The sequence below is a fragment of the Micropterus dolomieu genome, linkage group LG10 (assembly GCF_021292245.1).
Source record: "Micropterus dolomieu isolate WLL.071019.BEF.003 ecotype Adirondacks linkage group LG10, ASM2129224v1, whole genome shotgun sequence".
Classification (NCBI taxonomy): Eukaryota; Metazoa; Chordata; class Actinopteri; order Centrarchiformes; family Centrarchidae; genus Micropterus; species Micropterus dolomieu.
In genome coordinates this window covers 24,415,267-24,429,189 of record NC_060159.1, presented here as the reverse complement: position 1 = coordinate 24,429,189, position 13,923 = coordinate 24,415,267, and the positions used below count along the sequence as shown (strand labels likewise).

The window sequence follows — 13,923 nt, the reverse complement described above, 5'->3', positions numbered from 1 at the left end:
CTCGAGGTTTCTGCCTCTTAAAAGGAAGTTTTTCCTTGCCTCTGTCGCCTAGTGCTTGCTCTTGGTGGGAACTGTTGGGCTTCTGTAAATATCATCACGTATATTTATGAAAAGCGCTGTGAGATAACTGTTGTTGTGATTTGGCGCTATATAAATAAAACTGAATTGAATTGAACATGCGGCACCCTATCGGGCAAACTCGAGGCTTCAAAACAGCAGTCCACAAACCAACAGGTGACGTCACGATGACTACGTCCACTTCTTATATACAGTCTACGATTGTTGTACATTTTTACAGCAGGGCACAGGGCATGTCTGCACACTGTTAGGCATTTTGATCTACAAGATCTTCCTCAGGCAGGTGTCAAAGAAAAAACAGGCATGACATGATGCATCTCTGTGTCACTTTCCTCTGTTGTTCTTTTAACTTTTAAGAGTCTCTAAACTAGATGTTCCTTAAACAGAAATAGATTATCTACCTCCTGTGATCAGTAAGGTGTCACTTCCTCATAGTGACTCATCCTTATTTTAATCTAACTTACTCCTATGTGCATAATTTCTTCCTAAATTACTTATTTATAGTGAAAAGATTCAGTTCTGTGTTTAACAGAACTATCCAGGGTGACATCATTTATGCAGTTCAAATAAAATTTGTGATATCCTGCCTCCTTTTAGTTAGCTTTAAATACCTGGTACAAGGATATTTATAGCTAACTGAACAAAGACATACATGGTCAAAATATTACATATTAAACAAGAGCAAAATATGAAAATAAAGATAGATATATTTACAAATCTGTGATATATACTCAAGTGCAACTGTGCGCATATTCAGAATGTGCAATTTAGTATCCCTTGCTAATATTGAGACTGATGAGTATGATGTTTAATTATAATGTAATGTCGTTTATCATTCACTTGTCAAATAAAAAGTAAAAAATTTATAAAATTGCTCAACCTTGAAAAATTATTGCATATGAAAAAATAACAGGCACTAGACTAGATAAAAGCTAAATTAAAATAGCAATATACTTATTAACCTTGAACTATAACCTAAGTTATCATTTTTTTCTTTTTACATTGTGCCTCTAGTTAAACTACTTCACCCCGTTTTGAATAAGAATCTTTTTACAATAAGCCATCTTGAAAATGATTGTAATACACATAAACAGATTTAAGCAAAGATCTGATGACATGAATTTGATTTGTTTGGTCAGTTGATTGTAGCGTAGAGGTTGCTGGGATCAGCAGAGGAAGCTTTCATGGTCATGTAGGTCACTGCATCGCCTTCATCAGCATCATTTTTACTCTGAACCTGGAAGTAAACAACACAATATAAATAAAGCAACAGGACATGACATGCACCATTACACTATAAAAGATAACAGAAGACGCTGAAGTTGAAGTAGAATGATATCCAATATTCAAGAATGTTAAAATGGAGACATTCCCAAAAACATTTCTTCTTCATTCACTATCACCGCTACAACCAATCGGACAGCTTACCCGGCCTTTACTTTTGTTCATCGTGGTGAAGCTGACAGCGGCGTAGGAAACGCCATCTTCAGGATCAGCCTTTAGAGAAATTAACATAATGGCTGCTCAGTAACTTGTGCATTAATACTGACTGTGATAAAATAGAGTGTCAAGTGTTCAAATTCTATTACTTCTGCAAAAATGGTTATGTTATGTCTCTGTAAATGATGTTTCAAAATGTTTCATAGTAGTGTTTTTGGTGTTGTGCTCTCATGTTCTCATCCTGTGTAGTCCAGTTGCATCATTTAGCTTCCCTCTTTATCTTTCTTGAACACTCTCACACTCTCAATCCTGTACAGAGTGTCAGATTCAGTAATTTTCCAGAGAACAACTGCAAGCAACACTGAGTTGACTTTGTTCTAGGTTTGTTATCTCACCATGTCCTGACTGTTTTTTGGAGCAGACTCAGTCACTGCAGGGTCTGAGGTCAGCCCCTGGAGCAAAAAAAAAAAACAACATCAAACAACTGGTCAAAAAGCATGTTCCAGTTCAGTTTATGCAGATGTTGTCAGGGCACATTACACACAACACTTGTGCAACATATGTTGTACATCTGTGCTGCAGGCTTCTGTAGTGAGGCCGGAACAAAACGTCTTCAAATCTACAACTTCAGTGCAGTGGATTTAATTTTACTTGAGATGCAATCCAATAGAGCAGCACCAATAATGGCTCTGTGAAGCTGATAATGGTCAGTTTTATGAACACTGTGTCAGAGAGGAGTTTATTACTCTGATAACTCTGTGAGCACTTTAAAAGTTATAATTTATGTTTTTGGCAGGATTAGCAAAGCAAAAATGAGTTAGGCCCTTTTTTGCTTTTCCTCACAATCACTTCCTTGACCTTTGCTGCTATAATAACATAGTTTTAATACCACACAATCAGTGCTGTTAATATTATCTTATTCTTCTTTAGCTACAGAATAAAAATGTAGAAGAACAGTCTTTTAACTCACCACATTGTCATTCATCCCTGTTTTGTTCTCTGAAAAGACAATAAAGGTGGTTGACATAAGTTTCCACAGAGAAATCCAGTTTTATCAAAACTTCTTGTTGTTATCAAAGTTTCATGTGTGTTCTCACCTTTAGCTCTCTTCCATCTGATGACGTTTACAACAATTATTATTAGTGCTACTAAAATCACAGTCACAATGATGTACAACCACCAATCTGGAAAGAAATTACATTGTTTTAAGCATTTCTGATAGTTTCAACAAAATCAGACAGTTTTCATACAAGAACTGCATCCAATAAACTTCATGTTGCAGTTGAGATGTGGTTGAAAGCTTGTGTTACCAAAAAATAGGGTTTGTGGTTGGTGTAGCTTGAGAAATATTTTCAACCTTTTTCTCTTTCCAAAAGGTTTGTTTGCTTCTGTCTTTGAGTCTGTATAAATGTAAGGTAGATTTCGAAATACTGATGTCAACACCGTGAAGAGCATTTCAAAACGTTCAACCACTTACTAATGAAACAGAAAACTCCAAACAACATAAAACAGATACACAAAGTGTCTGTCAGTATCTAAAGTTTGTTTGCCTGCATATCTTTGCTCTCTGTGAATTTAGTAGAACCAGACACCTCAAAATGTCAACTTACTGCTTGGTTGTTCGGTTGAATCATCTATGATTGCAGACGCTGTTGTGGTGATACCTGCTTTTATGCTGTTTTCAGTTGTTGTTGTTGTGTCTTTACCTAAACAGGTGAATACAACTCAATAAACTTGTTTTGTGTTCAGTCACTGGTGAAGATGGAGATATTGTGAGAGAAAGACAATAAGATTAAAGTTAACTTCATCACTGTGATCATAATTATTGTAATGTTTCAGTATATTGTTCTAACAAGACAAGTTTGAGCTGAAAACATTATGATGGAAATACTCACTGACAACAGACAGAAGAACCACAGAGTCTGGACCTCGTTGTTGTCCTGAAATGAACTGTCTGCAGGTGTAAAGACCAACATCCTTGACTGTGACCGTTTTTATAACCAGAGAACATTTCTCTGTAACACTCAGTCTGTCTGATTTAGCTTTGGTGTTTTCACCAATCTGCCCAAGTGTAACCAGCTCTACTGCTGCTGTGTTTCCTGAACCAGCAAAGAGCCATGTAGTAAAGTTACATTCTTGCTGACCGTCTATCACATTTTCACAAGGCAAAGTGACTTCATCTCCAACTCTGACAGTGAAGGAGAGGGGAAGTTTTCCAGCTGCTGCTGTTGAGAAGATGAGACAAATTATATAATATTATTTTCAGCGTAAGGATAATTTAAGGTACAACAAAACTTTGCAAATGTGCCTCATTCTTGGATTTAAATGGTTCACTAAAGTCATCATTCCGCACACTGGAAAACAGACTACTTTGCTGTCATGGTTCAATGAAGGTAATAAATTAATATTAAGGATATTAATACATTTGCTTTTCTATTGTTTATGTCAGTCTTATTTATGTCATACATAGTCTTACTTGTAAATGGAAGTACCAGCATCAGAAATAAGGATGTTTTAATCCATTTGAACTCAACCATCGTGATTCTCTGTCTCTCTTTTCTCTCTAATTCTTCTACTTGTAAGTTTCTAAATGAGTTGCTTCTTAAACAGAAATGTTGTTTTTACTTCCTCTAATTATAATATCCTCTCTTCCTCATAGCGACTGTCCTTTTTCTCTCGTTATGTCAGTTGTTGCTTTTAATGTAAGCAGACTTCCTTCTCTTCTGGCTGACGTGAGCTGGTATGAAGTTCACACTGACCTGAAGTATCTGGGATTAACACCAGTGAAAATTTAACCCTTATGTGTTTCCACAGTTTCCTCTCATTCAACTGTTTAATTCTATTCTCAAAAGTGACTGAGTCAAGATGAGCGTTGTCCCACTTCCTCTTAGTTTGCTTTAATTACTTTCACACCAGAACATAAAAAATAACCTGAACAGAGATATGGAAGTTAAACTGACATATCGTACAACAGCAATAACAGTAAAAAACTAATACATGTTAAACTACAACACAGCACTAGCACATTAAAGTGCCTGACAGCAAGTTCATCAAGCTAAATGTACCACATATTATGATCAGTTACATTTCAAGCAGCCAGATAATGTTGTTATTGTGCTACTACTTAACCTACTGCACCCCCTTCTGGACTAAAAGGTGTGTTACAACAATACATCCTGAAAATGATCATAAATGAAGTCTAATAAAAACATTGATCAGTGTAAATTACCTGTAATAATATGAACTGTAACTACACTGTGGTCTCTTATTTGTTTGGTTAGTTGACGGTGGCGTAGAGGTCGCTGGGATCAGCTGAGGCTCCAGAAGAAGAAGAGGAAGCTTTCACGCTGCTGTAGGTCACTGCATCATCTTCATCATCACCATCTTTACCCAGAACCTGGAAAAGAGAAACAGCACAACATATAAATCACACAACATTAAATAAGACAGAATAATGCAGGTAAATGCAACATTATGATATCCAGCACCACATAAACACAAAGCTCAATAATGAAACAGAACAACATTACAAAGAGCAACACAACACAAAACAGTGAGTCAGTCCAGTCAGTTCAGTTTGAAGATGTGCTGTTAAAGATCTGTTTGTACATGTACTGAGCTCCTCTGGCCGCTCGTTGTTGAGATATTTTGTTCTGGACCAAAGTGTTGGACACACTGACATCACAATCCTTACATGTAGACCCATGTCCATGGTGATACTGTAGCAGCTGGTGAAGAACACAGATAAGATGATTTTTACTGGTCTGAGATCTGCTGGTTGTATATTTACGGTTATTTTAATATAAGAACTGAGGTGAAAGTGTTTTGGTGAGAATGTGGTTAACAGCAGCAGCAGAGCTCTGGAGGCGTTACTATCTAATGATGACCAGATAAACATCAGAAACACACGATGCTCACAGGAACAGACACTTGACAATTCAGTGGGACAAAGAGATTTTTATCAAATTTTGTTTAGACTGTATGCAACAAAAAGTTAAAACCTTGACGAGTCTGTTGGGACTTAAAGCATCAAGCCTGCACAATGTGTAGCAGCAGGTCTGTTCATGGTGTTTTGAAGGAAATGTTTTAACAAAAATACACATTGTGCTCCACTGTTGCGTAGACAGTGATGATTGAGTTTGGTGTCATTTCTTCACCTGTGGTTTGGAGGTTTTTCACACTGTATACTGACTGCAGACACGACTAGTTTGACATTTCAGATGTGTGAAATGTATTTACAGAGTAGGTGGTCATGTACATCCACAACATCGCTAAGTATGTAGTTATTACCTCTTTGTGGATTATAAAGTCACTTTGAGTGGATTTCCATCTGTATTTAGACACATTTGAGTCCCCAGTGAGAACAGAGTTCTTCAACTCAACACATGAAAGGCTTACTACTAGAAGTGAACAAGAGGAGGGAGATTGTACTGCTATTAGACGCAACAACTTTCACATCACTGACCCACATTTAACACAGGAGATAACTAATGTGACAGCACCTGAACTCACCGTCAGTTACAACTCAGTTATCTGCCACTGAGAGATGAAGTGTTTGTGGTAACAAAGGACATAAATATAAAGAAAAATATATTAGCCCAAACTTACTGCACTGTTTCTACGAATTACATTTTTGCTATAAAATCCTGCTTTGTATTCATCTGACCCATCAATGTCACCCATCTAACCCCCAGTGCCTGTTTGCCTGGTGGCAACTGGTTGAAGCTGAAGGTCTCGTTTTCCTCCAGAGATCATATTTCCTTTCCTGGTAGGTTTGAAGAATGTCACACTGTTGCAAACATCCACGTACGTTTGTGGTCCGCATCCACAATCTCAAATTCCACTAGTTGAGCTGGTTTCTCTGTAGGCATCTTCTAGTCAATGTCTCACTGACTTTGCTCGGCTGTGTGCATTCAGTCTTTTCAGGTAAAGTCCCAGAAACACTGCTCTGAATACCTTGACCTGGTGCACTCACATTTTCATCAACATTTTCCCCATCATTCACCCTGGGGTGTACATCCTTGTGATCATATTTTATGTATGACAGTTGTGTTTCCTTTTCTATGGTTTTCTTGGCTGCAAATATCACCAACCTGTGCTTTTGGACCCTCTCTGCTCTGGGTAATACACTAGATAAGCTGACAAATTGATCACAATTTCTGCAGTTTACACAAATACAGTACCCATGTACGTGTGGCAGAAACGAGCCGTCTATAACACTCGAGAAGCTGAAAGTGTCCGACAACGCCACTTGGGATAGGCCCAAGACCCTTAAAGCACACAGATAGTTTTATCAAAATTAGGGGGCAGAGACAAGTAATTATAAAAAAAACATTTTTCTTTTGTCATATTAAAACACCTGCTCTATTAAGAAAAGATGTGTAATGTGTATTAGAGAAAAACACCATTCAAATCAACAGATCCACATGCATAATTAGAGGATCAAAATCAAACAAAGAACAAACCCACATGCAATATACATCCAGTTAATACCAATATTTACAGAGCCAATGTCTGGATATTCAAACACTTAAAATGTATTACTCCAAACCAGTTCTGTGTATCCAGGACAGTCATATATCCAGACAGTGTATCAATACACAGCAAAGTTTTATACAGATATTCAGAACAGCAAGAGTGGGAGGAGAAACACGCCAGGGAGTGGTAACCTCTTGGATAACTGTGGCACCCAGCAGCCTCGACAGCAGCATGCACACGGCTGTAGCTCGGTCCCGCTGTGATGTGAAAACACCATTAAAAACAGGGCCACGATAAATTGTAGCAAACAGGCAAACAAGGTACTTGCAGCTTTACGGGACACGCCACCCCCAGACCCCGGCAGAGGGGGGCAAGCAATCCGCACAGCTACACAGTACCCAACTATAACAAGACTATCAGATCTTGATAAACACCAAATAGGACGAAGAGGGAGGCACACAGCTTACCGAGGCACCCAACGCCAGCAGCCCAGGTATTCATCTATCCACACGGGGAATATCCACGGCCGAAACAAAGTCAGCTCTATGAGAGAACGCTCATTAGTGCCACCCGCCCAACAATGCAAACACGGAAAGGCACGAAACTAAAAGGACTTCCTTACCACCCCGCAGTAAACTAACAACCTCTGGCCACGGTAACAAACGTGCAGCATGCCAGCCCAGACGCGTCTCCACACCCAACAGGAGAAGACAGAAACCCAAGTGAGTCTACCACACAGGCTTAAAAAGGCAGCTCTCCACCTCACCTAATCAAAGGGGATGAGCCCCAGGTGTGCTGGTGCACCTTCCCGTGCACAGGTAAGAGGGAGGGAAAAAAACCTCATCCTGCCACATACATATCTGTGTCCTTCCATGGTTGGTGTTGACATGGGACCGGCAAAATCAATGTGGACTAGTCCTGAGGGTTTCTAAGCCTTTCTGTCTGCCCTGTTTCTTGTCAGTGTGAATTTTCCCTGTGTACACACTTCATGTAACTGATCTGGTTTGACTGTATTTCCTTTTATCTCCATGCCTTTCACTACACCTTGAAACTTCTGCACATCTTTGTAGTTGCAATGACCCAAACATTCATGCCAAGTTTGTGCATCATGACACCCTTTACATTGGTCAACAATTCCATCACAGTTGGCAAGTAATACAAATTTCCACTCTAGTGGATGTCCAACCTGCTTCCGTCTTTGGTAACCATCTGACTGTGACCTTTCTTGAAAGTGATCATCGCTCCTCCGTTTGTTGCTCTTACCATTGAAAAGATGTCATGTGGATATGAAGGCATGTGCACTGCATCCCCTAGCTGTGCTCTGTGCTGTAATCCGGCATTGTCCAGTAGATATGATCCAGTACATCCCTCTGTACTGGCTTACACTTGGACCATTCCAGGTCTTCCCCCCTATAAATTACTCCAGACTCCATCGCTTCCTGTTTGCCACTTCGACCCAGATCCCTTCTTGAAGATGAGAACCATAGACAGTATATTACTAGACAAAGCCACCCTGCTGATTTGAATGGAGAGCACTGAAGGCAGTTTTGGACCAATAAAATAGTACTAGAGGGCTGCTTCCTGTTGGCACCAGCATCTATTGCGCATGATCGCACATCATAACCGTGGTTTAATGACATAAAGCAACGGCAGAACCACCGTAATTCTGGTAGCTGCTTAGCTGCACCAACAAAAAGTTTCATGGCTCAGTGTGTTTGTCTGACTCGGATCGTCACTGTTTAATGAGCCCACCTACGAGGGTCACCTGTCAAATACCTAAGTAGTTTTACTGATCGCCAAATAGTTGTTTTAGATTCACTGAGAGTTTATGATCTAAGCAATACTGTTACATCTCTCATGTGCGACGGGATGTCACAGGGTTTTGACATAAATTTTGGAAATTAACTGTGTATGTGTTTTAATTATCTAATCAGGATTTCTACTCTTTCGACTAGTACTTAAATGAACTGAAATGAAATGACAAGCCTAGCCCACATGCTAAAGGTAATGCTAAACCTAAAAGTCCTATGCTAATACTCATCCTAAAGTTAGCTTAGCATGCTAAGACCAATGCTACCACTGGCTTGAATAGGGCAGCCCCATGACAGCTGTAGTTACAAGTTAATTTACAGATTGATATTTTAAAAGCCTATAATAAGCATATAAAATTATTTGCATTGTTATACATTTTAACTGCAGGGCAAAGGGCATGTCTGCACACTGTTAGTAGGTACATGACTATCTCCACCATCGCGGCTGCCGTCTTGGTTCCAACAGACGTAACTTGGGATTTTCCCTGGCAACTTGCAGTGTTATGAAAATAATTGCTCCTGTTGGCTTGTTTTTTGTGGAACTTCCGGGTTCTGATTGATTACACCACCTGAAAAACCATAGATACCTCCTCATTTCAAGTCTCCATCTTTCCCGTTGAAATACTGGTATTTTGAGCAAGCCAAAGTTTGTCAGTCACAAAATTGTCTTGTTTTTTGCTGAAAGTGAGTAAAAAGATTCTTTAAACTGTAATAGACATTTAGTTTAGTTGCTAAACTATACAAGTGAACGAATTTTCAATGAATTTGAATGACGACCTTGGGAGTTTTATTGCCCGCAAAATCTGCTTCCATTGGCTAACAACGTAAGAAGCAGCCAGCAGAGTGTGCTTTAGCCGTGACGCAGGGTCACACCTTTTACTTTGACTTCAGTGGAAAACAGAGGACAAAATAAAGGGACTACGTTTGGCTGTCAAATGACCAGTGTTGTGCGATTATTGAACCTATAAACATGGTCTTGGTATCATTTTAAAGGATATTTCAAGCTCTTTCTATCTGTACAATTTGTTTTAGCATTTAACCATGTTGAAAATTTTGTTTACATACCTACTGTTAGGCTCCAAATAAATTGTTTAATTTTCTTTTCAAGGCAGCATTTCTAAGATTTACCACAGGCAGGTGTCAAAGAGAAAACAGGCATGAATACATTTTAATCAATCTGAATTTAACCATTATGCATCTCTGTGTCTTTCCTCTGTTTTTCTTCGATTTTTACGAGTCTTCAAGCTAGTTTATCCTTAAAGAGAAATACATTAGGCCTACCTACCTCCTGTGATCAGTAAGGCGTCACTTCCTCATATTGGCTCATCATTATTTTAGTCTAACTTAGTCATATTTATAGTGACATGATTCAAAGATTTCCACAGTTTTCACACATTCTGTGTTTAACACGACTTCTCAGGTTGACATCATTTATGCAGCTCAAATAAAATATGTCACATCCCACCTTCTTTTAGTTTCCTTTATATACTTTGATACCAGGATATTTAAAGCTAACTGAACTAAGACATACATGGTCAAAATACTGCATATCAAACAAGAGCAAAATATGAAAATAATGACAAACACCAAGAATCTGTAAAGTTGCTCAACCTTGATAAATTATTGCATATGAAATAATCACAGGCACCAATTTAAGACAAGATAAATAATAAATAAAAAAAGGACAATAAACATATTAACCTTGAACTATAACCTAAGATTAGTACATTAATCACAGTAAGTTCATCAAGCAAATGTCATATTTCATGCTCATTTGGTTTTCAAGCAACCACCCATATAAATGTTGGGTAATTACTTTTTTTTTTTACATTGTGCCACTAGTTAACCAACTTCACCCCGTTGTGAATAAGAATCTTTTTACAATAATCCATCTTGAAAATTATCATAAAACAAAGATTTAAGCAAAGATCTGATGACTTGAGTTTGATTTGTTTGGTCAGTTGATTGTAGCGTAGAGGTTGCTGGGATCAGCAGAGGAAGCTTTCACAGTCATGTAGGTCACTGCATCGCCTTCATCAGAATCATTTTTACTCTGAACCTGGTGGGAAACAACACAATATAAATAAAGCAACAGGACATGACATGCACCATGACACTACTAAAGATAACAGAAGAAGCATTAACGATATCCAACATTCAAGTGTTACACTTAAATGTTAACAGGGAGTAATTCCTAAAAAACAATTCTTCTTCATTCAGCTTACCCGGCCTTCACTGTTGGTCTTTGCGGTGAAGCTGACAGTGGCGTAAGTAACACCATCTTCAGGATCAGCCTTTAGAGAAATTAACATAATGGCTGCTCAGTAACTTGTGGATTAATACTGACACTCTATTTTATCACAGTCAACATTTCAAATTCTATTACTTCTGCAAAAAGTTGTTGTGTGTGGGATGTCACAGGGTTTTGACATAATTTTTGGGCCTACATGGAACCGTCCATGCAGGCTTTGGTCGGCTTCACTGTTTGAACTGTGGCTTACCCCCTTGGTGAGAACAGGTGAATGGGTAGATCCAATAACCTAAAATAAATGACATGAAATTAACTGTGTATGTGTTTTAATTATCTTATCATGATTTCTACTCTTTCGACTAGTACTTAAATGAACTGAAATGAAATGACAAGCCTAGCCCACATGCTAAAGGTAATGCTAAACCTAAAAGTCCTATGCTAATACTCACCCTAAAGTTAGCTTAGCATGCTAAGACCAATGCTACCACTGGCTTGAATAGGGCAGCCCCATGACAGCTGTAGTTACAAGTAAATTTACAGATTGATATTTTAAAAGCCTATAATAAGCATATAAAATTCTTTGCATTGTTACACATTTTAACTGCAGGGCAAAGGGCATGTCTGCACACTGTTAGTAGGTACATGACTATCTCCACCATCGCGGCTGCCGTCTTGGTTCCAACAGACGTAACTCGGGATTTTCCCTGGCAACTTGCAGTGTTATGAAAATAATTGCTCCTGTTGGCTTGTTTTTTGTGGAACTTCCTGGTTCCAATGTTATGTCTCTTTAAAAGATGTTTCAAAATGTTTCATAGTAGTGTTTTTGGTGTTGTGCTCTCATGTTCTCATCCTGTGTAGTCCAGTTGCATCATTTAGCTTCCCTCTTTATCTTTCTTGAACGCTCTCACACTCTCAATCCTGTACAGAGTGTCAGATTCAGTAATATAGGTTTGTTATCTCACCGTGTTTTCTGGAGCAGACTCAGTCACTGCAGGGTCTGAGGTCAGCCACTGGAGCAAAAAAACAAACAACAAACAACTGGTCAGAAAGCATGTTCCAGTTCAGTTTATGCAGATGTTGTCAGGGCACATTACACACAACACTTGTGCAACATATGTTATACATCTGTGCTGCAGGTTTCTGTAGTGAGGCTGTAAAAAACGTCTTCAAATCTACAACTTCAGTGCAGTGGATTCATTTAATCTTACTTGAGATGCAATCCAATAGAGCAGCACCAATAATGGGTCTGTGAAGCTGATAATGATCAGTTTTATTAAGATTGTAAGTGAGGAGTTTAATAGACTAGATAGACGGTTTACCTTATGTTATCCTTTGTCAGGTATAGAATCAAAATGTAGGAGAACAGTTTTTAAACTCACAATATTGTCATTCATCCCTGCTTTGTTCCCTGAAAAGACAAAAAGTGGGTCAACATCAGTTTCCACAGAGAAAATCCAGTTTTATCAAAACATCTTGTTGTTATAAAAGTGAGTTCTCACCTTTAGCTCTCTTCCATCTGATGACTTTTACAACAATTATTAATAGTGCAACTAAAGCCACAGTCACAATGATGTACAACCACCACCAATCTAGAAAAATAATAAAATTCTTATAAGCATTTTGGCCACAGCTTTCTGTTCTATTCAAAATCCTGTAGCTTAAAGAGGAGCGAAAATGTTTAAACATTGATTTGACAGTTTTAACAAATCAGACTGTTTAAGACAACTAATTTAACCATGTAAATGTTTTGATGTGTAAAAAATGGTGTTAAAACAATATAATAACTCTTGTTGTTTTGTGTTACAAAGAAAAGCGGAGTGAGTGTGGGTCGAAAACATTTGTCAACCATGTTTGTTGGTATTGTGTCCTCACCTGAACAGATGAACACAACTCAACAAACCTATTTTGTGATTTAATATTAAAACTTCACATCCATGAAATAAACAAATATTCACTGTAAATATTCACTATAGTTTTAAGTGACTTTAAAAAGCTCATCATATTCTCACCTGGTTTCTCACCTGAAGGCAGAAATCTGAAGGGAAACACTTGCACATTGTCACCATCAGTCACTTCACATGAAAATTGGTTATGTCTCGATGTGTAAATGTAATGAGAAGTCAGAAAGCTCACAGAGGCATTGCAGGAATACTGTGATGTCTTCAGATCTTGGTTATCTTTGTCCACATCTTTACCCTCATACAGCCACTTCACTGTGTGTCTACACTGTTCATCTGTCGACACAGAGCAGTTTAACGTCACCTTATCAGCGTCCTGATGTTCAGTCACTGGTGAAGATGGAGATATTGTGAGAGAAAGACAACAAGAGTAAAGTTAACTTCATCACTGTGATCATAATTATTGTAATGTTTCAGTATATTGTTCTAACAAGACAGTTTGAGCTGAAAACATTATGATGGAAATACTCACTGATAATAACAGAGAGTAGAACCTGAGAGTTTTCACCATGTTGTTGTCCTCCCTTTGTTATGAACTGCTGACAGTCATAACGACCAACATTCTCGACTGTGATCTTCTTTATAACCAGAGAACAGTTCTCTGTAACACTCAGTCTGTCTGATTTAGATTTGGTGTTTTCACCAATCTGTCCATGTTTAACCAGCTCTACTGCTGCTGTGTTTCCTGAAACACTGAAGAGCCATGTAGTATATTCACATCTTTGCTGACCGTCTATCACATTTTCACAAGGCAAAGTTACTTCATCTCCAACTCTGACAGTGAAGGAGAGGGGAAGTTTTCCAGCTGCTGCTGTTGAGAAAATGATGAAAAATAAAGTGAAATGAGAAAATGTCTGTTATGTTCATAGTTAGTGACGATTATTTCTTTATCCTTAGTTTCCAAGAG

At 38.3% G+C, this 13,923-nt stretch overlaps 1 protein-coding gene and 1 long non-coding RNA gene across 2 annotated transcripts; both read right to left on the bottom strand.

The window, feature by feature from the left end:
- Positions 1-1,139: 1,139 nt before the first annotated feature.
- On the bottom strand, positions 1,140-13,825 carry LOC123978367. Its single transcript, XM_046061611.1, has 8 exons — positions 13,489-13,825; positions 13,068-13,346; positions 12,558-12,647; positions 12,438-12,466; positions 12,021-12,068; positions 11,309-11,347; positions 11,033-11,101; positions 1,140-1,315 (listed from the first exon to the last, which is right to left on the bottom strand). Coding segments are annotated over exons 1-8 (657 nt in total). The 5' UTR covers positions 13,490-13,825; the 3' UTR covers positions 1,140-1,213.
- LOC123978380 lies at positions 6,884-7,742 on the bottom strand. Its single transcript, XR_006826926.1, has 3 exons — positions 7,619-7,742; positions 7,464-7,539; positions 6,884-7,253 (listed from the first exon to the last, which is right to left on the bottom strand). It is a non-coding gene; the product is annotated as an uncharacterized LOC123978380 (long non-coding RNA).
- Positions 13,826-13,923: the final 98 nt, after the last annotated feature.